Genomic DNA, 23,229 nt, shown 5'->3' with positions numbered 1-23,229 from the left:
CCCACTAGAGCGCATTTCCTGAAGCTGTCACAAGAGGTCGCCCCCCTCTCCCCCCGGGGGTTCCTAAGGTCACCTGCCCGGTTGATCTTGGACGGCAGCATAGGCGCACTGAGCACTTCGTCCTCATCCTGCTCATCGATGACCTTGCACTGGCGCAGGTAGGGGGTGAGCTTGGCTGGGTTGATGTAGCGACTCAACATGTGCCGGTTGCACTCCACGTTCTCCCACAAGGCGTCCTCCTCATCCTTCAGTGTCTCCATATAGTCGTCCGTCTCTGGCCCTCCTCCTTTTTTGGACGTAAGCCCCGACAAGGTTAATAAAGGAGCCTCCCTGGAATAGCTCCATGAACTCTTTTAGTGTGAGCTCTAGAATATGTTGTTGAGTTAAAAAAAAGTAGACCCCAGTACATATGGCATTTTACCTCTTACTTTGGAATGGAAAGGACACGAACGCAGATATATTTTTCTTATATGCTACACATAAACAATGGACAAATAAGCCATAAAATTTTTTAAAAATTATTTATGGAGAGAGGGCGGAAGTTTTGCAGTTGGAGTATATCCTTTCCATCCAAGTTTTTATATCTTACTAAGAATTTATCTTCCCCCAAACAATATATACTATCGTTTTTTGTTTTACAATTTCACGTAAAAGACATCATATTGTATGCTTCCTTGTTTCCTTCTTGAACTTGCTTTTTTCTCTCTACATCTTTTGAGATTTATCTACCTTGATACATACAGACCTAATTCATTTTTTTTTAAAGAAACAGTTTTATTGAGATACAATTCATGTGCCATACGACTCACCTTTTAAAATCCAATGGGTACAATCCAGTAGTTTTTAGTATATTCAGAGTTGTGCAATCATTACAATTAATTTTAGAACATTTTCATCATCAACCCCAAAAGAAACGCCATCACCCCATTAGCTGTCTCCTCCCCTTCTCCCTCCAGCACCTGTCCCCCAGTGGGAGGCACCCACTAATCTACTTTCTGTCTCTACAGATTTATCTATTCTGGATGTTTCATAGGAGTGGAATCACACGACAGATGGTCTTCTGTGACTGGCTCCTTTCACTGAGCAGAACGTTTTTTTAAAAAATTAAAAAAAAATTTCATGTTTATTTTTGAGAGAGAGAGAGAGCGAGACAGAGTGAGAGAGAGACGTAGTGTCAGCAGGGGAGCAGCAGAGGGAGAGGGAGACACAGAATCTGAAGCAGCTCCAGGCTCTGAGCTGTCAGCACGGAGCCCCACGCGGGACTCGAACCCACGAACCGTGAGACCAACCGTGAGACCACGAACTGAGCTGAAGTCGGACGCTTAACTGACTGGCCCACCCAGGCGCCTTGAGTAGAACATTTCGACGGCTCATCCATGCTGTAGCATATTTCAACACTTCATTTCTTCCTACTGATGATTAATTTTTCACTGTATGGCCACATCACATCGTTTATCCATCCACTGGTGAACGTTTGGGTGGCTTCTATTTATTGGCTATTATAAATTAGGTTGTTATGAAGAGACATGTATGGGTTTTTGTGTAGACCTATGTTTTTATATGCCGTGGGCAGATACGGAGATGGGGAAAAGCTGAGCCACACGGAAAGCCCACGGTTTACATTCTGAGGAACTGGCAGAGTGCCTGCACCAATTTACATTCCTGCTAGCAATGTCCGAGGGCTCTGTTAACCACATCCTTGCCAACACTTGTGGTTGTCTGTCTTTTCACTCTGGCCATCTGCGTGGGTGGGAAGTGGTAGGTCAGGGTGGTTTTCATCCGCATTTCTTTAATGACTAATGACGTTGAGCATCCTTTCATGTGCATATTGACCATCTGTGTTCAAACCCTTTGTCCATTTTTAAATTGGGTTGTTTGTCCTTATTATTAAGTGGTAGGAATTCTTTATGTGATCTGCCTTAAGTCCCTCCTCAGTTATGTGATTTGTAAGCATTTCCTCCCATTCTGTTGGTTATATTTTCACTTTCTTAAAGGGTTTATTTGCAGCACAAAAGCTTTTAGTTTTTTTTTTTAATTTTTAAACATTTTTATTTATTTTTGAGAGACAGAGGGAGACAAAGTGTGAGCAGGGGAGGGGCAGAGAGAGAGAGAAAGACACAGAATCTGAAGAGGCTCCAGGCTCTGAGCTGTCAGCACAGAGCCCGACATGGGGCTCGAACTCACAAGCCATGAGATCATGACCTGAGCTGAAGTCGGACGCTTAACCAACTGAACCACTCAGGCGCCCCCAAAAGATTGTAGTTTTGATGTAGTCCAGTTTATTTGGTGTATATCTAAAAGACCATTGCCTAACTCAAGGCTATGAAGAATTGCTTCTATTTTTTTCTAAGAGTTTTATCCTTTTAGCCCTTACATTTATGCCCATGATGCATTTTGAATTAATATTTGTCTATGGTGTGAGGTAAAGGTTCAAATGTTTCTTTCTTTTTTTTTTTTTTAAGTTTATTAATTTATTTTGAGAGAGAGAGAGAAAGCGTGAGTCAGGGAGGGGCAGAGAGAGAGGGACTCAGAGAATCCCAAACAGGCTCTGAGCTGTCAGCATGGAGCCTGACGCGGGGCTCAAACTCATGAACCGTGAGATCATGACCGGAGCTGAACTTGGGACACTTAACCAACTGAGCTGCCTAGGCACCCCTCAACTGTGTTCTTTTCAGGTGGATACTTAGTTGTCCCAACAAAATTTATTGAAAAGATTATTCTTTCCCCATTGAATGGCCTTGGCACCTTTGTCAAAAATCAACTTGTGTTTATTTCTGGGCTCTCATATCTATTGCGTTGGCCTATATGTCTGTTTATGCTAGCATCACACTGTCTTTGTTACCGTAGATGTGTAGTGAGTTTTGAAAAGTATGAGTCCTCTGACCTCGTTCCTTCTTTTTAACATTGTTTTGGTTAGTCACAGCCCCTTGCAATTCCATGTGAATTTAAGGATCAATCTGCGAGAAAAAGTACTGGGGTTTTTGCTACTGAACCCACTGAATATGTAGATACACTTGGAGAGTATTATTATCTAACTGTATTGTCTTATGATCTATGAAGACGTGGTGTCTTTTCATTCATTTAGATCTTTCATTTCTTCCAGCAATGTTTTGTAGTTTTCAGGGTACAAGTCTTGAACTTCTTTTGCTAAATGTGTTGCGAAGTATTTTATTCTTTTTGATGACACCGTAGACGTGAACTGTTTTCTTCATTTCATTTGTGGGATGTTCACTGCTAGCGTATAAACACACAATTGATTTTTCTCTATTGATCTCTTATCCTGCAATGTGACCAAAATGATTTCTTAGTGCTAATAGTTTGCTAGTGGAATCCCTACGATTTTTCTCTATACGAGATAATGTCATCTACAGTTGGAGATAGTTTTACTTCCTTCTTTTCAATCTGGATGCCTTTTAATTCGTTTTCTTGTCTAACTGCCCTGGCTAGCACCTCCAGCACAATGCTAAATAGGAGTGGCAAGAATAGATAAGCTTGTCTTGTTCTTAATCTTAGGGGAAAAGCATCAATTCTTTTGTCATTAAGTATAATGCTGTTTGGTTGGGGGGGTATAAGTGTGGGGGGAGTTTAGATACCCTTTATCAGGTTGGGAGATATCCCTTACATTCCTGGTTTGTTGAGTGCTTTTGTCATGAAAGGGCATTTATGTTACTAAGTGCTTTTTCTGCATCCATTAGGATTGCCATGTGGCTTTTGGTTTTGATTCTGTTTGTTTCAGGCACTAGAAAAACCTTGCATTCTTGATATAAAGCCCACTTAGTCATGGTGTGTAATTATTTTTATATGCTGTTGGATTCAATTTGGTAGCATAGTTTTGAGGATTTTTGCATCTTTGTTCGTAAGAGATATTAATCAGTAATTATTTTTTTTTGCTTGTGATGGTTTTGATATTGGGGTAATACTGGCCTCATAGAATAGTTGGGAGATGTTCCCTGTTTTTCTATTCTTTGGAAGAGTGTGTGTGAAGAGTTTTCTCCTTTGTTTGGTAGAATTCACCAGGGAGGACATCTGAGCCCAGGCTCTTCTTTGCAGGCAGGTTTTCGATTACTAATTCTTTGCTTGTTACAGGTCTGCTCAGATTTCCTGTGTTCCTTGAGTCAGTTTCAGCAGTTTGTGTCTTTGTAGGTATTTGTCCATTTCATCTGTTGTCTAATTTATTGGAAACAGTTGCCCATATTACTCCTTTATAGCACTTTTATTTATGTAAGGTTGGTAGTAATGTTCTCTCTTTTATCTCTGATTCTGCTAATCAGAATCATGTTCTCCTGGAGCTATGTGCCCATGAAACTCTAATGAGGGATGTTTTGCCTTCATTAGGGGGAACAAAGTATTTTAACTTCTCACTGTCCCTGCCATCATATTTTGAAACCAGGGCTTCTCTCTTCTCAGTTCCTGGCCTGTCATTCTTATGAGAGAGAGAGAGAGAGAGAGAGAGAGAGAGAGAGAGAGAGAGAGAGAGAGAGAGAGAGAGAGAGAGAATGGGGGAGGGAGTGAGAAGCAGAGGGGGGAGGGAGAGGAAGGATACAAGGATACAAGGATACAAGGGAGGGGGAGGGGGAGAGAAGGGGGAGACCTCTTTCTTTTTCCCTTGGTCGGTCTAGCTAAAGTTTGTCAATTTTGTTATTTCAAAGGACCATCTTTTTACCTGAAACTAGTGTAACATTGTGTGTCAGATATTCTCAAATAAAAAAATAATAAAAAACAAGAAGAACCAACTTTTGGTTTCACTGCCTTCTCTCTATTGCCCTCCTCTAAGTCACTTATTTCTGTACTAATCTTTATTATTTCCTTCCTCCTGCTTACTTTGGGTTTAGTTTGCTCTTCTTTTTCTAGTTTCAAAAGGTGAAAAGCTAGGTTACTGACATCTTTTTAAATAAAAACACTGGGGCTACGAATTTCCCTTCAAGCACCACATCAGCTGCATCCCTTACGCTTCGGGACGGTGCATTTTTATTTTCATTCACCTCAAAGTAAGTTGTCTAATTTCTTTTCTGATTCCATCTTTGACCCACTAGTTATTTAGGAATGTGATGTTTACGTCCCCCCGTGTTTGTGAATTCCCCAAATCTCTTTGTTATTTATTTCCAATTTAATGCTGTTGCGGTTGGAAAACGTACTCTGTATCATTTCAATCCTTTTAAGCTCGTTGACACTCGTTGTGTGGACCAGTGTGTGATCTACCTTGGACCGTGTTCCAGGTGCGTGCTTAAGAAGGTGTCCTGCCGCCATTGGGTGGAGTGCACTATGGATGTCAGTTACCTCTAGTCTGTGCACATGGTTGGTCGAGTCCTCTGTTTCCTTGTTGGTCTTCTAGCCAGTGGTTCCATCCGTTATTAAAAGTAGGGCATGAAAGCCTGCGACTATTCAGTTAAGTGTTCAGTTTGACCGTTTTATGTATTATTCCATTGCAAAAATCTGCTATAATTTATTTACCCATTTCTCTTCTGATAAATGTTTAATTTTCCCCAATGTTTTACGTGGACGTCCGCTTGGCACTGTTTGTAGGAGGAAACAATGGAAGCATCTGAGACACTTACCGGTAGGTACTCCACAATCCTTTTGTACTATTAACATCTTTAAAAAAAATTTTTTTTAACGTTTGTTTATTTTTGGGAGAGAGAGAGAGCGAGCGAGCACGAGCGGGGGAGGGGCAGAGAGAGAGAGGGAGACACAGAATCCGAAGCAGGCTCCAGGCTCTGAGCTGTCAGCACGGACCCGACGCGGGGCTCGAACCCGCGAACAGACATCATGACCTGAGCCAAAATCGGATGCTTGCCCGACTGAGCCACCCAGGCGCCCCCCAATGGAATAACATCTTAAAGGGATGTGGGGACATAAACATTCTAAGACATACTGGGTTTTAAAAAGGCAAGTTTCAGGGGCACCTGGGCGGCTCAGTCAGTTAAGCGTCCGACTCTTGGTTTTGGCTCAGGTCATGATCTCGTGGTTCGTGGGTTCGAGCCCCACGTCGGGTTCCTTGCTGATGGTGTGGAGCCTGCGTGGGATTCTCTCCCTCTTCCTCTTTCTGTTCCTCCCCCAACCCCTCTCAAAATAAAGAAATAAAACTTAAAAAAAAAAAAGCATGGCAGGTTTCAGAATACATACATGTGGTATAATAATAATAATAAAAAAAAATTGGTCTTCGTCCTGGCTCCTGTCGCAGGCTCCCAGGACTTGTGGAACCCTCTGAGTGATGAGTGTCCTCTGATGCTAATGAGGTGACTCCTGGCTAAGGGGCCCCGAGATACCTTCCAGTGGCGGCTGGAGGCCAGGAAAACCATGTGCTTAGAGGGCTGTGACTGTCAGCCCCACATCCCTACCTCCAGGGAGGGGAGAGAGGCTGGAAAATGAGTTCAGTCATCAGGAGTGAATGATTTAATCAATCGTGGCTATGTTAATGAAACCCTGTGAAAAATCCTTCAACGGTGGGGTTCAAGGAGCTTCTGAGTCGGCGAATAAATGTGCCATCTGGGGGCGTGGCACACCTCAACCCCGTGGGGCAGAGGCTCCCACACTCGGGCCCCTTCTGGACTCCACCCTCTCTCGCCTTCTCTTGCTGCTCTTTGCGCCCCTTAAGCTGTAATAGGAAGTATAACGTCCTTCTGGGGTGTGTGAGTCATTTCAGCAAAGTGCTGAAGCCGACAAGGGGCCATGGGAACCCCGGATTTGTGTGGAGCCACGTAGGTAAGGCTCCGCCAAGCAAGACTGTGATCCTACGGGTGTGTGCGCGTGCACGCAGAGAGAGGGAAGGGAGGGAGGAAGGGGGGGAAAAGGTTCCAGAGAACCCGATGATACCGACTGCGTCCCGGAAGAGGGATGCAAGTTCCGAGGTTAGGGCTCACGGAGGGCTCGGACATCATACTGTCTTAGTATTTACAACGGAGCACGTATGAGTGCGTTACTTGTACGGTCTGGGTGAAAAAAAAGCGAACAGAGACGACGGCCACATGAGGCGCGGCAGACACATCAATGTCCTCTGTTTGCCCCCCACTCACGTCTCAGAGGACCACGGCGCTGACCGCTTGTTTGCACCAAGTAAGCCCTCCGGCCCGCGGACTGACCTGCCTCACCGAGGACCGGTCCGCCGGCTGGGGGTGTCATGAGGGGCCAAGGAGACAGTGGGGGGGACCAGGGCAGAAGGCAGCGCGGGCGTGAGCAGAGCTGGCTCGCCGTGGGGCCAAGGCGCGGGCAGCTGGAGGCCGCGGAGGCAGAGAAGGTGAGGCGGGCAGAGGGGGCCGGTCCGCGGAGCGAGGCCTTGGGGAGACGCCCCCCGGGCCCAGGAGACGCGGCAGGAGCGGTCTCTCTCCTTCCGGCCCCATCGGCCTTGGCCGCGTGTGCTGCCCGGTCCCTGCCGTAGGCCCCCGAGAGTCTCCCCGTGGATCAGAGCTGCTGGAAGCGGGGGTTCCGTATACACAACCCGAAGAACGCAAGGGACCGTACCTATCTGACGTCACAAGCAACCGCTTTAAGCTAATTAAAAGCGAGCACCCAGGGGCGCCTGGGGGGCTCAGCCGGTTAAGCGTGCGGCTTCGGCTCAGGTCGTGATCTCATGGTTTATGAGTTCGAGCCCTGCGTCGGGCTCTGTACTGACCGTGTGGAGGCTGCTTGGGATTTTCTCTCTCTCTCTCTCTCTCTCTCTCTCTCTCTCTCTCTCTCTGTCCCTCCGCCACTTGTGCTCTAAGTAAATAAACAAACTTTATTAAAAAAAGCGAGGACCCAGTCTCCACTCTGTCCAGGGAGCTTTCCACAGACAACGACCCTGGCTTGCAGGCCTAAGTCCCGACCGCTACGAGCCCTCTGGCCGATACGGAGCACGGCCAGCCGGGCCACGTGGTGGCCTTGGGGTTCGGTGCCACGTGACCGGGCCCACCGCTGCTCACCCTGACCCAGAGTCATACGACCATCTCTATTCACAAAGCAGAACTTACTTACCTAGCCTATTTTTAAAGACTCAATATCCTAAGCACGCGATTCGACACATTTAGCGAGCATGTGGGAGCCACTGATGTTGTCCACCCGTGTCCCCCCCGCCCCCACCCCTCCTGCTTAGAGAATCCTCTGGTTTTTCAGGAATCAGCTGCCTCGTGCTTCAGGGAGGCCAGGCATCTTCTGAGCTGCAGGGGGCAGACCTCGTTTGGTCTGTACCCGTGGTTTAAGAAGCACGTGAAGGGCCTTCCTTGTGCCACACACAAGCTGGGGCAGGGAGGGGTGGGGAACGTGTGCCGGGGACAGTTGCCGTGCCTTTCCTGGATCTTCGACAGGGATGCAAGGAAGGAACACTGTCATCCAGCTTTTGGATGTTAGCAGGTGAAGGTGTGTGTGATGCTGGGGGTTGTGCAGCCATCCTGTGACCTGAGGACTCAACCTGACAACCAAAGCTAACACCCCCAGCATGGCAGAGGAAAAAGACACAAAGAACTGGGTCCTCGACATCACCTCCTGGGCACTGAATCCACCCCCAGACCTCTCCCACCACTGGGCTCACACACAATACAATCGAATGCTAAGTCATCGAAAACTGGATTAACTATTAAAGCACCCCAAAGCCTCCTGACTAGTGAATGGTATCCACTTAATACAGAGACTAGCTAAGCACAGTGCACTGAGAGGCACTGTGCTTAGCTAGTTAAGAGGCTTACGCTTGTTAAGAGAATCAAAGGCATGTGCCTGGAAATTAGTTAAACAGCAGCTCCAGACAGGGAGACAAGCAGGTCTGGCCGAGAAGCATTTCCGGCCTCCCTTCATGGGCACAGGAGGCTGTGCGGGCACTTGTAGAGCTTGTGATCAGCGGGCCCAGCGTGACAGAAACCCCTCCTCCCAGGACGGGGGCGGGGGGCACGCGGCCACACCTCAGCAGGCCTGTCCGTGGGCTCTGCTGGGAAAAAGGAAGATAAAAACGAAACAGGAAATGGCTAGCGCAAAGCTTTCGTCACCCAAACGTACACGAAGGGGCCTCTCCCACCTTCTATGTGCGGAAATGACAGCCTTGACCTAGTGTCAATCCACCCCGTCACCGATACCCTGTGCGCCTCGGCGGCTTCACACACACACTCAAGTAAAACTTGCGAGAGCTGCCCGCTTGCTGAGCGCCCTGAGCCACGGGGCCTGCTCGCCCAACACCACGAACCCCTTTCCCCACCAGCGGAGCGGGGTGAGCACCGGCCACGGTGGAGTGTGAGCCCAGGGGCAGGGGATGAAAAGACGTTTCCCGCACGGTCCCTGCCCATATGAGGCACCGAGTGTGGCCGTGAGAGCCAGCCGCCTGCACGGACAGCTGCAGGGGTGCAAGCAGGACTGCGGAGGAGGCGGGGGGACCCTGCCAGAGGGACCGAAGCGCCCCCCAGGCTGGGCTGCTGCTGTGTGCCAGGCCCCGTACCTGTCCCCTCCTTCTATTGTCCTAGCAACCCAGAGGGGGGTGAGATCATCCCGGGTCTGCAGACAAGTCGTCTGGACTGAATGGTATCCACGGCAATTAGGAATCGTGACTCTGCCCACGCGTTCCCACCCGAGGGCCAAAGACCAAGGTGAGCGGTGACTCCCCTCCCGGCATCTCGTAGTGGCTGAAATACACTTCGGGATTGGAAAACAGGCAGACCTGACCTAGTAGGAGGTTGGATGCACGTGCCACACGACCCAGGCTTCCCTCCTTGGATCGACCCCTAGAGAAACCAGCCGGTACGTCAGCAGGCTTGTGCAGGGCTGGTCTGCATCGTGCATCCAGACCCCAGAAAGCACACCGACGTCCCCATGCAGGAGAGGGGCTGTTGCCACACGTGGCAGTGGTGGGAGCGGAAGGACAAGGCCACGCCCATCAACGTGGACAAACCTCGGGTCGGGACACGGAGCAAAGCGGCAGGTTACAGAGCACGCCCGAAGCAACCCTGTCCACGTACGTCTCTAAACCATACACAACTAGACCACGCGGTCAAGGGGATCCAGCGAAAGCACACCGAGGAGCCAGGAACTGGTCAAAACCAGAGTGGCAGCTCTCCTGGTGAGGGCAGCACAGCGGCTGGGACGCCCAGGGACGCCCAGGGGACGCTGGTGATGCTGGGGACTGGGGTGCAGCTTAGCTGGGGACCTGTGTCCATTTCATCATTCACACACACACACACACACACACACACACACACACACACACACACACAGAGTACTTCTTGGGCAAAACACATGGATAGTGTCGCTAGCCTCTAAGAAAAAACCATTGTGGACACAATTTCAGATATATTTCCTTCCCACACATCTCGCTATAACTCAGCCTGACTCAGCCTGGTTTTCTGGAATGAACCCAGCAGCTGGTGTCCAGCCTGGGCAGTTTCCTTGAAAACAGCCTGCCCAGAAACGCACCCTCGGACGCGAGGCCCTGACAGCCCATCGTGCCGGATGGTCCCCTGTCCCCGTCAGTCACGGCCAGCACTGGTGCCAGCCCTGCCCCCACTCCTCAGTCAAACCCTAGATCACATCAGTCTTTTTACAAACAGCGGGAAAAGCAAGGTCAAGGTTTCCGGGCCGGGTGTTACAGGAAGGGCCCCTCCGCTCACTTTTTCACAAGACAGAGGGATGCCCTGCCCGTGGACAAAGTCTGTGGCAGCTGCTGGTCTCGCCTCCCCTCCCCTCATTCACCTGAAACGCTTACCAGGAGGCCCCCTGTTGCTGTTAGAGTGAAGTTCAAAGTCTCGATCTTGGCCCCCAGGCCCTGCACGGTTTGCCTCCCGCTGGCTCCCAGCGTCTTCTCTCAATCGCGTCTCAGGCCGGCCAGTCCTTCCCTGGTTCTTCACCAAACCAGCTCACTGCACCTCCCTCTGCCTGGAACCTCCCCCCACCGCATCCCTGTCAAGTCTCAGCTAAGCCTCGCTTTGTATTTTATACACCGGACGCAACACAAACACAGTACCTGGCATGTGGTCGGTGCTCAGTGGACGGGGGCCGCCGTCCCGTTACGGAGGTCCAACTTCCACTCCTCCGGGCTGGCGCCCGTCCTTCCCCGAGCCAGTCTTCCTCTGGGTCTAGAGCTGTGATGGCCGGAATCTATACAAGGAAAGATAATCTGACTTAGCACAGGGGCGGAGGTTGGACAGAGAGAACCACTCAAGCATCAGAGAGATGCCCCACTTTGGAAGAAAAGGTGAGGAAATCCCCGGTGACGTCTCTGCAGGTGACAGTGACGCAGGGGACCGCGGCCAGGAACTGCTGGGGAGAAGCGTTTCTGTTCTGGGCCACGGCCAGCCCGGAAGGCCAGTGGCCACGCGTCCCGAGACATCTGGGGGTGGGGAGAAGGGCGGGCAGTGGCCTCGGGGTTAGTCCTGGCCAGGGAGGAAGGTCCTCCTTTGATAGGAGTGTTTGCAGAGTGGAGATGCTCTAATCAGCCACTAATTCATTAGGTCAAGAGCAGCAAACCACATTCCGAGCCCACGAGAGCTCCCTTCGCCGTGAGTTATGTCTTCAGCCCCCGCACACCATGGGTCTGGGTGGGAGCACGGCACGCTCTGTGATTTCCTCCGAGCCCACGAGAGCTCCCTTCGCCGTGAGTTATGTCTTCAGCCCCTGCACACCATGGGTCTGGGTGGGAGCACGGCACGCTCTGTGATTTCCCCAAGGTGGTGCTCCTTACAGAGACTGACCAGGCCGTCGTACATGCCTGGCTCAGTCACTCCAGGAGCCCCAGGGAGGAAGGCCGGGCAGGGGGCAAGGGGAGGCACGACCCCTGAGAAGGTGAGGTGGGGGGGGGAGGCTGACGCCCGGCCCCGCAGCGGCCGGGATCCCTGCGGTCGGGGCTTCAGGCAGCTGCTCCTTCACTGACCGCTCTTAGTCAGCGGTGACAGGGACCCTGGGACATCACTGTTTAATCAGGAACATGCTTGGTTTCGGCTTTGAGAATTAATCACAGGTGACACCAGATCTCCCGGGGCTGATAGAAGCTGTTCTTGTCGGGTGTCAGCTTGGATCGGAGTGAGCTGTCACGGGCCCCGGGCCCCGGGGAGGTGGCAGTGACTTGCTTCTCCGGAGGACCCCACCACCTTCGTCTGCTCGTGGCCTCCCTACTCCGCGGCCGGGCCGGGAGACGGACGCGCCACCGGGCGAAGGCTGGGGGCGGCAGGTGACCTTCGGGGCCCAGCGCCCCGGCGGAGGGCAGCAGGCGGCCCGCAGGCCCACGAGCAGAGGCGGACGGAAATTCTACTTCTCTGCATCGGCGTTTAGGAGCCAGAGAACACGCATTTCTTTCACAACCAGAAGAAGAGGCTTTTTACAAAATTAGCTGTAAGAAGGCTTCTAATGGCAAGAAAGGGAGAACAGACTGGCACGGGGTTGTAAAAGCACCCAACATGTCAACACAGGTTGGAAAAAGTGAGACACGAGCCAACCAGCACTGAGGCTGAACTTTCTATTTCTGCTGTTAGAATTCTGATTACACCCCCAAGAACTTGGGTCGTAAGGTCGGGAAAAATGATAGGATACGTCTCTTGAGAGACTACCGTATGGGTGTAACATTTCACTGGCAGAAACATCATCCCTGATGCTTACAGACGACTAACCGTGTGCCAGGCACTTGCTAAATGCAACCGATAAACCTCAAAAACTCTCTGAGATGGGTGGCACTTTATTACTGCTCCGTATCCTCACCATTTTATAGCCAAGAAAACCAAACGTGGGAGGGGTCCAGAGTCAGGACTTGGACCCGAGTTTCTCTGACTGACTCTTATTGCCAAACGGCGCCTACACCTGCTTCTTACAAAATAAAACTTTACTTGGAGAAGGACTGTAACTCAAAGTATATGTACACAAGCTCCCTGAAATACCACTTTCACGTGGAAACTTCAGACGGAACGGAAACCGAGTTCTAAGATGGCAGCTATGGGCTCAGGGTGAAGAAGAGCTATACTGCGTCGCAAAAAAGGAATCAACTCATTGGTGCGTTACTAGCGTCTTATTCAAACACAGTCAGAGCCCATTTGCCTACAGCGAAGCTGTTTAATCGACAAGCCATACCACTGTGTCGCCTCCTACGTAAGAATAAACGGAGAGCCAAGCCAAGGGTCGCTTGGTGTTGGAGGTAAGTCTTCATGCGAAAGGAAGAGATCGAGAGACGAGTGGATACAAAGAACCTGCAGGAAGCGGACAACGCGCAGAATAAGAGAAAACTTAAAAAAAAAAAAAAGCCACCCACATCCTGATAATCAAAATCCGTTCAGATGAAAAAAGATACTGAATCCACAAAACGATAGTAGGATGCTATGAAAAAGGAACAAAGAACAAGGAAGAGTTGTTAGCAATTAAAGTGCCAGACATTTTACCAATAGAAAGTTTGAAAGATAACGTTGAGGAAGTCTTCGAAAAAGTCAATACAGAGAAGAAAGACAAGAAAGGGCAGGGAAAAGGAGGTTAATTTAGGCTTAGCAGCCAGTAACTAGAAAACCTGCAAAGAGAATGCAGAGGTTATGTTTCCTTTCTTATCTCGTCTGTGGGGATATGATGTAAAGGGGTGAAGTTATCAGAGGAGTAATATTGGGGGATTTTCCAGACGTGAGCGCATGAGTCTTCAGATTTCAATGGCCCTTTGGATCCTCAGGACAATCAGAGAAGAAAGAACCTGCTCAGAACACTGTTGTGAAATTTCAGGCCATAAGGAAATAAGACCCTCAAAGTTTTCAGAAACATCAGGTCACGTACAAAGGACTAGAAGTAAGTTTGGCATTTTCGATTGCGATACTGGGAGCTGGGAGTCAATGAGGCAATGGCTTCACATTTGTGATGGAAAATACTCTTTGGCCTAGAATTCTACTACCCCCGTCCCCAGACTATTAGGCGTGAAAATAAAACGATATTATTTTCAGAAAGGCAAAGACTCTGAACATTTATCTCCCATGCACCCTTTCCCAAGAAACTCCTAGTGGGTATGCTCCGGTAAAATGAGGGAATAAAACAATAAACAGGAATGTATGCAACTCAGGAAACAGAAAATATAATTGGACAAAGCAGCAAGGAAAATTCCAGGATGAGAGAGACGGGGCAAGAGGTAGCCGGCCAAGATTATGGCAGGATCACAGAGAGGCCACTAGAGGGAGGTGACCAGGGCAGAAATGGAATGGTCATGATATATTTCATAATTTAGGAAATGATTTTGGTAGGCAAATGACAGGACTGTGAGATGGAAAAATAATGAAGGCTAGGCACATTAAAAAAAAAAAACCAAAACCTCAACAAATGAAAAAAAAAAGGCAATATTAACTCCAGGAGAAAAGCAAAAAGATAAGAAACACTCACAGCATACAACATGCCTCAACATAAACAGTATTACGAAGTGACAATAATGTAACACATAAAACTGTGATCTAAATGCACTGACAGAATGGAGGAAAGGGACGTGCACGGAGTACGGTATTCAGAAAAGAGGGCTAAATGCTCATCTACCTAAGAGTATGTCTCATATAATAAATAATGCCTTCGAATGGCTATGTGGGTAAACAGCAATGCAAACCGATCGCTTAGAAATAGGGAGGCACATAGCGGAAGAAAACACAACAATGGAGAAGACGCAGGAGTAGCTGCTTCTGGGGATTAGGACCTGGAGACGGTGATGACTAGGCTGGGGAGTGATGTTTTTATTACAAGCCTACCTTACATTTCAACCCTGCGTGATGTGTATGATCTTGGCAAAAAAAAAAAACAAAAAAAAAAAACATATCAATAATTGGAAATATGGGCAATACATTCAAGTATCAAGAATCAAACGGTTACGGGGCACCTGGGTGGCTCAGTCGGTTGGGCATCTGACTTCAGCTCAGGTCATGATCTCACAGTTTGTGGGTTCGAGCCCCCCGTCAGGCTCTGTATTGACAGCTCGGAGCCTGGAGCCTGCTTCGGGTTCTGTGTCTCCCTCTCTCTCTGCCCCTCCCCTGCTCGTGCTGTCTCTGTCTGTCTCAAAAATAAACATTAAAAAAAAAAAAAAAAAAAAAGAATCCAACAGTTACCTCTATTGTCTGGACACTTAAGACACTCGATCTCTTTCCCAGACAGCTCACCTCTTCGTAAACCGGAAGTGCCGACAGTTGCTGGGAGCTTGACAGATGTCATGTCGCTTCCCAGGAGCTCCGTAGGCAGGTTTTCACCTCCCCACTTTACGAGGAGGGGGCAGGATCAGAGCGTTACATAAAGGGGTGAGATTCCCACAGGCACGGAGCGGCAGAGCCGGGTTTCCAACTCAGCCCCCCGGACTCCAAGTCACCCGATCCTAGTTAAACCTGCAGTCATCGCAGCCAACATTCACTAAGCATCGAAGCTGACCAATTAGGTTCCTTGCTTCCTGGGCTCCGTATCTTTCTTTACTGCCTTACGCCCTCATTTTGCTGGAGTGTCCCCTATAGCCGGCTACCATCTCGTTTAACACGACCACCCTGGAAGGCACATACCACTAGTCTATTTTACAGAAGAGGTTCAGGGAGGTTCTGCTCCCTGCCACGGGTCTGCCTCGTCTCCCACGGGACTCAGCATGGGCTCTCACTCTTAAGAGCAGCTACGGCTGCTCCAGAATGTATCTGTTGGGTGAATGAATACAAATCAGATCCCGAATAAAAATAAGCAACGAGCTTGTTATTATACCAAACCCAGGGAGTGCCCAGCCCTTCGGAAAAGAGCTGTCTTTGTGGCACAGGCTCCTCCTCTCTCTCCGAGAGCTGCCCTGGGGCAAAAGCTCTGGAACCAGAAGGGGGTCAGCAGGCAGGCGGATAAATGCATCTCTGGTTAATGGATTCGCCTGGATGGCCAGAGTGAGAGGCTTGAGACGGAAGGTTTAATTATTCCAAAGAAACCTCCATTTAACCGAAAGGACTTCCGGCCAAAAAAAGGGAAAAATTATTTAAAAGGCTGATCTACGGCCTGTGCGGAAGGACTGAAGAGACCCTGGTCCAGCCACCTATGTGTCTGTGGCCCTGGACACAAGGCTTTATGGAAAGGGACCAGAGCCATGCCCTCCCGTGGGGCTCATCCGCACCCCCCTCCTCCAAAGTCCCCATTCCTACAAACTGTTTTAAATTTGCAGTGGCGGCCGACCTAACATGCGTTCTCTCCTACCTATTGACAGAGCCCCCGTTTTGTGGGGAGCACTCCTGTGCCCGTTGAAAAACGGTGCCTGCAGCCTCTCTGGTAAGTAGAGATGCCTATGTGACACGATTCTGGCCAAGGAGATGTAAGTGGAAGTTTCTGGAGGCATTTAGAAGGGCTCTTTGAGGGGTGAGTGGTGGAATCAGGGGAGAAGAGCCTTTTATTTGTCCCTGTCTTTCTACCTGGGATGTGGATGCAATGCTCTGACTCAGCAGCCATCTTGTGAGCATGAGGACAACAGGCCACACTCTATGTATGGATTCCTAGGACGCCACAAGAATTTTTGGGCCCAAGCTAACCTTTGAGTTCTTGGTTCATGAGAAGAACAAAATCACTAGTATCCCTTTTACACAAAATTCTGATTTTGTTTTAAACAAGTAAGATCCAAGCTTTCTAAGAAAGTCTTATCGATCCCAGCCACAGCCTTCTGAGCCCCACTCTCTGAGCAACTGTCTTTTCTGTCTATTTGCTCCGGTTTCTTTTTTTCTAGATACAAAACCAGAGTAAGTGGGAGGTCAGTAAGGGCTGACACGTACAGCCTGTGCACAGAGAGCCACAGGGAGGGGGAGCACAAGGCCCTCTGCAGGGTCAGCGGCGCACGAGGAGGTAAGGAACAGCCCAGGAAGTGCTAACAGATGATGTTCCTGGCTCGCGGCACACAGGCTAGGCGATTCGTCTCCTCTGCCTGGCGCGGTCCTGCCTCGGATCCTGGGCCGGGCCTCTCACTTTTCGGTCTCCAGTCACATACTCCAGCCTCTGCCACATCCACCAGAATCTCTCTCTTCTCTCAGTCAGCCCTCGTTATTCCCCAGGAGCCCGCCCTTGCGACAGCCAAGCTCCTCGCTGCCACCCCGGGTGTCGCCAGTCTCCCCCAACCACCTCCTCGGGGACCAGGACCCCTGTATTCACACCCGGAGCTCCTCAAGATGCTGAGCCCATCCATCGACTTTCAGGTGATGCGGGCAAAGGGCCAATGGTTTTTTCTGTGCAATAAAAATGTCTCGACCCGGTATCTTCTAGGAAGGGGGTGTAAGCATCAGAAGTCAGGGCTGGGGGGCGGTGGGGAGCACGGCACGCTTACTGAAAGCAGAGACCGAAACCGTGGCAAGCATCACCCCCTCCCCCATCCCCCGGCCCGTCTCCCGTCCCAACTTCTACAGCCGGTCCCGACGTGCACGGAGGCCAAGATCTTTGCAAGGATGCCCACCTCCCGCATTACCGAAGGACACTGCTTCCCTCCAGCTCTCATTTCCCTCCCACGACCGCAGAGAAGCATTTGAAAGATGCACAATTAGGAATGACAGATTAAAATTGTTCTGAAACGTGTATCAATTTATCCCATTGGCTCTCTATGAGCTTTTGTTCCATTTGGATTCCAGAGCTGTGCACGCAGCCGACTGTCAGCTGTGATGGTCTCCGGGAGCCACGGCGGGACCAAACCTAAGTGTGGCTTTGCTGTGGGGCTGGCCGGGGTGGGGGGCGGGGGGAGACCTTGGTGACAATGAAATACCGTTGTCTCCCGCTCTTGCCTCGGAAGCCTGGTCAGCAAATCGCCTTTGCCACGGGGACCGTTATGTCACCAAGACCTCCAGCTGATTCTGGTTCAGCAGTCTTCTGTGCTTTCAAGGACAGACCCTTGGCTTCACCCGGGGGCCCGGTGGACTTCTTTCCATCGGCAGAATCTTCATCGGATCATCTGGGTTGGGGAAGCTTGGAGAGTCCACGGTCCCTCTGAACGCCTCACGTCAAGGCTGGGTTTGCTGTCGTGCCAGCACGTAGCGGCTGTTCAATAAACGATTGCTAAAGCAAACACTCTAATGACCTAAGGTATTATGATAAGAACGTTTCGTTGCCACAGACCTGTACTGAGTAGTCTGCTACCCAAGAAGCACCTGGTGACAGCAGGCGCCACACTCAGCCCAGGCGGCCACCCTGCCAGACCCCTCCCAGCGGGACACAGCTCCCTGTTGCAGAACGGACCAACGTTCCCATACTTTTAACCCGGTTTTGCTGCCACTCCTTTGCACGCCCGCTGTGAGTTCCGGGAGAGGGCTTGCGTTGTGCCCACCCGTGAGTCTCCAGCACACCGCGGCACAGGGTGAGCGCTGCCCAGAGAGCGAACGAACGAAGTGTCCTTCCAGAGTCCGGCCCGGACGCGTGGGGTTTCTACCACGCACGGGTGGCCCAAAGCAGGACGCGGAGCATGCATTTTGGTGCATGCGTCGTGGGGAGATGTAATTCTAGCACAGGAGAGGTGGGAGGAAAGCACGAGCTACTCTTTGATCTGGGGAGTTGGGGAGGCGGTCTGGGAGGGAAGAAACTGGACAGAGGACACTGCCCTACACAGAATCCTGCTCCTGGGGCTGGCGTGTGAGTGGGTGGGGCGAGGACCTGCCGAGGGAAAGGGTTGGGCCCTTGCATTTCATAGGAAACGTCACCAGCGTCATGAAGTAAGAGCCCCACCCGGAGAGCAGCCGGGAACGAGACGGGAAGGTTCTGTGGGAGCCACATCCGGACCGTGAATCTTCCCCTTCTCCTCCTCCTTGTCCTGCTGGCTGGCCCCAGAACCCCCAGGAGCACGAGCCCAAGTTAGAAAGGGTGTGGGGGGCCCACCGGCCTCTGCACATCTCTCTGGGGGGAACACCTGTGAGGTTTGGGAACGAGGACACTTCAGGGCGGACTCGAGCAGGACAGAGGGAACCCTACCCACTCGGGTCTCTCGTGTGAGTCAACAGGCATTAGCTGTGAAAGACAGGAGTAGGAAAAAGCAGGAGCTCACAGCAAGGAGGTTCAGCGGGGAGAAGACTGTCCTCGTGAGAAGACACAGGTGACAAATTCAGGGATGTCCAGAGCAAAGTGGGGACGATGGTCCATGGGACGAAGCGGTGGAGGCCGGGCCGGGGAGGAAGAGGGGGAGGAAGGCTGGTCGGCAGCCTCACAAGCTTGCTTTGAGGCCCCAGCAGCCAGGTGCACTGGTCTCTCTCTTCTGCATTTCTAAGGCGCACCGAAAATACACTCAGCATCGATGTGGTAAACAGCTTAAGATGTATTTGTCGCCGTGGGGCCGTCTAGTTTGTGCCATGTCAAGGGAACCGGTAAAGGCAGCGACACCTCTAAACACGTTTCCACGTTTGAAAAGAACTCTGCCGACGATCTCGATCCCCGAGCGGGTTAGTGTCTAGAAGGAGGCAGATTTCAGGGTTCCTCCTACGGGAACGGAGACGGGGTGTCGCGGGCGGCGTGTTTCTGGATCCGGCTTTCCGCTGCTTCCACCCGCGTCCGCGCAAGAGCACCGGCGAGTGAGATCAGGGAGTGAAATCCGCTCGGGAGGGCGGCCACTCGGGGGCCTGAGGCTCTGGCTTTCCCCGGGGGCTGCACGGGGCTTGTGGAGACTTCTTCTCAAAAGGCCTTCAGGTCTGGTCGAGACCCTGGGGCAGGAAGCGGCAGCCTCAGGTGTGATCCGGGCCTCAGACCTTCCTATTTTTACCCCGAGGTATTTGAGGCTTGAGGTCAGAGCAGTACTTTCTCCGACATCGGTTCCCTGGGCAGATTTGCAGGCAGCAGGACAGACAGACAGGCGGTCCCTACTCCTTCGGTGTAGACCAGCAGCGCTGCGTGGCCGGGGTTCCCGCCGGAGGGACCCGCACGCAAGGAAGGTCCTTGCGAGGTTAAAGTACGCCGCGCTCCTTGGTGACAAGTGGCATCCCCACCCAAAGAAGATGGGGGCTGTGGCCACAGGATCACGGAAATTCGACTCTAAAAAGAGAGCCGTGCCAAACAACCTTTGAATAAGGAGATAACAGTGTGCGTCCCAGTGGAAAGCACACGGTGCCGAAGGGAGGGTCCTGGATGTGAGCTCCTGCTCTGCCACTTGCCGCTGTGTGGCTGGAGGCACGTGGCTTAACCTCTCTGAGCCCCATTTCTTGGTCTGCAGAGTGGCACAAGCACCTCTAACACCTTAGGGCTGCGACCGTGCACATAGTAGGCACTTAATCACTCAGTCCAGCCCTTCAGAAGCCAGCGGGAAACTCGAGATGGAAACGAGGGGTCTGCCTGGACGTCCCGTAAAACCACCTGCACGGGCAGAACTTCGAGCAAAACGTCAAAGATCTGCCTTCCAGCCTGTGTCTGGGCTTCTGGTTTGCAACTCGCCCACCGGGCATCATTAGCATCTATCTCGCCGAGCCCGCCGTGCTGCTCACGGCCTCCGGGAGGGGCCCCTCTCTTACTTCCTCGGACGCCCTGCACCCCAGCTAGTCTCTCGCACAAACGGGCATTTAACATTCACGAAGTGACCGATTTCCGGGGCATAAGCGCCGGCTGTCTTTTCCTTGTTTCAGCTTCCTCCCTTCAGCGGGGAAGACCTTTCTGTCCGCCGCGTGCTGAGGGTTTTCGCCACGACAGCCTGCTGACGGGATCGCACGCCCTTCGTTTGCACCCGGCTCGTTCTGCTGCGCCTGCAGTTTGGAACCGAGCGCCCATCTGTCTTGGCCTCTCCATCAGTCACAGATTAGAAGTCTACAGTCTACGTCCCTCCAATCTGTGACCTGCGGGGACAGAGCTATCTGGTCACAAACCACCCCAGCCGGGTGAGCTGCAGAAAAGCCAGCTGGTCCTACACTCTGTCGGGAAGAAGGACTCTTTCATTCGCTGGCGTTCCCGAATGTGGCATCAGTGTGACGGCGGCCATCTCTTCTCGCAATGTGCCCCCCATCCCCCGCATCCCCCCCCCCCCGCTCCAGCCCGAAGGACTTTCTGCATCACCAAGGACAGCCCGTTCTAGCCGGTGGTGCACGGGAATTCGGTTCAGTCTGGAATCCTAATTCTTTGAAAACTGATAACCCACACCAGCCAGCATCTTCCGGACTTACGCGGAGGGCTTCACTCCCTCGTTGTGAAAGGTCACCAGCTGACCTTCAGGGGACGCGCTCCTGGACGAAGCGGGGCACGACGCCTCCGTGCCTCTTGTGCCGTGGGCACTCATTCGACAGCAGAGGAGGGGACGGAGTGACTCAGTAACACAACCCACCACAGACGGCAGGGGCGGAGGCGGGCAGAGTCTGACGCTCGCGGTCGCACAGCAAGGCTGGAAAGAGACCCTCGGCAAACTTGTGTCACGCTGGGGGCTCCAGTCACCTCACCTAGGATTACGCTAGACCGAGCTCACGGTCCCGGGAGAAAAGGGACAGTCGGGACGCTGAGGGGAAGCTGCAGGACGCGTCAGCGGGCGTTAGTTTCAAGCGCGACGGGAGCACAACAGGGGCCGCGTCTGACCACACTTGGCACGCCGCTCGCTCAGGAAGGGCCCTGGGGCAAAGCACCGCGTCCCGATCCTTCTGGGACCGATGACCCAGTTTGTGGGGGTTCCAGATGCCTGAGTTAGTCCATTCCCCTCCTTCTGTGCGTCTCGTAATGTCACCACTTACCGCAGACCTTTGGGGAAGGATAAAGCACGGTGCCCGCATCCGGCACCCCCGACGGCACACTTATTACAACAGCCCGCGGTCCACGCCAGGCTGGGCGGGCACAGGAGTGAAATTCACACGGGTCAGATGTCCTGTCCTGGAGCATTCTGCCAAGAGATGGCCGGCGGGGGCGGGGGTGGGGGGTGGGGGGGGATGGTTAGTTAAAATGCGTTCACTGGGCATCCGCTAGGTCAGGAGCAGAGTAAGTCTGTACGTCCAATTAAACGCCAGGCTTCTGGGAGGGAGACAGAGAAGGAGGAAAGGACTCAGGAAGGGTCTCTTTACTCCTAATTAAGTGCAAAATAAACAGCTTCCCCACGGAATGGGGCCCCACCTCCCCACCGCCCCTGCAGCCCCACATTTCAATGAGCTCTGTGTTACTTGGGTCCCCTATTACTTGAGAGAATCGAGAGCTGGCTGTAATTAATTGTGATAATGTGCTCAGGAGCAGAGCCAGCAGCAGCCTGGGGAGGCTGGCCAGAGATGCTGGCTTCCCCAACATGCCCTCCGCGGGGCTGCACGGACGGCGGGGCGGGCCAGGGCGGTGGGCCGAGACCCCCGTCGCAGGTTGCTTCTGCTGGGTGCTGCATCGAGAAGCCCAGCAAGGTCCCCTCTCCCACCTCCCTGCGCCCCGCTCCCCTTCCCAGTCCCGGCAGCCGTGAGCCCTCGAAGCCAGTGACTCTTAAAATGAAGACATTTGTACGTGCGACAGAATACTATTCAGCCACGAGACGGAACGGGGCGCTGATCCGTGCTACAACATGGACAGACCTTGCAAACGTCACACAGGGTGGAAGAAACCAGACTCGAAAGGCCACGAGCGGCAGGATACCTTCAAATGCCCAGAGGAGGGAAGCCCACAGAGAGACAGCAGGTGGGTGGCGGCCAGGGCCTGGGGGCCGGCAGACACGGAGAGGCGGCCGCTGATGTATACGGGGCTTTATTGTCGGGGCAAGGGACGTGCTTCGGAACTGGGTGGGGGTGGCGGCTGCACAGCCCCGTGAGCATGCTAAACACCAGTGAATTGTTCACTTTAAGGTGGGGGGTGAACATTACGTGAATTTCACTTCCCTCAACCAAATCTGATCAAACAGATAAAAAGCTCCAATTTCTGGAACACGTGAGCTGCTGGTCCAGAACCAACACTAACCCCAGCCCTGACACAGCCTGGCCGGGAAGGTACCATCAACCCAGATGGAGACATGAGAGGGGCCCCACGGGCGAGGCAGGTGCACGCGCCCCTCACCGCTGCCCCAGGGTGGGGGGGGGGGGTCAGTCAACCCTGGGCTCGGGGAAGCGCGGAAATCAGGAGTGACGTCTGTGGGCTGCGCGTCCAGGAAAAGGCACAAGGGAGGCGGACGCAGCAAAAGGAGGCGGGGTATGAGGTCTGAAGCGAGGACACGGGCTGAGAAAAAGGCACAGGAACTCAGAGTTTTATTTAGTGCCCGCAGGTGCACGGCGAGGGAAGGGAAGAGAAATGAAGCAAGACACAGCCGAGCAGGGAGGGGGTGGGCGGGGGCGGGAAAGGGAAAGCGGGGTCTGGTCTGGGAGGGCTGCTTCCGTGTTAGTGTCCCTGGGTCAGTCCCCGGGGGGGGGGGGCGTGGGGGCTCCTGAGGCCGTGGCAAGGAGCACGTGAACTTGAGTGATT

General features: G+C 52.2%; 1 protein-coding gene across 6 annotated transcripts in view; it reads right to left on the bottom strand.

The window, feature by feature from the left end:
• CARD11 (caspase recruitment domain family member 11) overlaps positions 1 to 23,229 on the bottom strand; it is a 145,797-nt gene that overhangs the window by 41,625 nt on the left and 80,943 nt on the right. For all 6 annotated transcript variants that reach the window (XM_053893737.1, XM_019422509.2, XM_019422513.2 and 3 more), the window contains 2 exons: positions 10,913 to 11,046; positions 74 to 286 (listed from right to left, as the gene is read on the bottom strand). In XM_053893737.1, coding sequence (XP_053749712.1) covers positions 74 to 286; positions 10,913 to 10,919 — 220 coding nt within the window. In that variant the 5' untranslated portion in view covers positions 10,920 to 11,046. The remainder of the gene's footprint in view (positions 1 to 73; positions 287 to 10,912; positions 11,047 to 23,229) is intronic.

The sequence above is a fragment of the Panthera pardus genome, unplaced genomic scaffold (assembly GCF_024362965.1).
Source record: "Panthera pardus isolate Hobbes unplaced genomic scaffold, ASM2436296v1 HiC_scaffold_4, whole genome shotgun sequence".
Lineage (NCBI taxonomy): Eukaryota > Metazoa > Chordata > Mammalia > Carnivora > Felidae > Panthera > Panthera pardus.
Note: the sequence above shows the minus strand (reverse complement) of the source record. Positions and strands in the feature narration are given on the sequence as shown.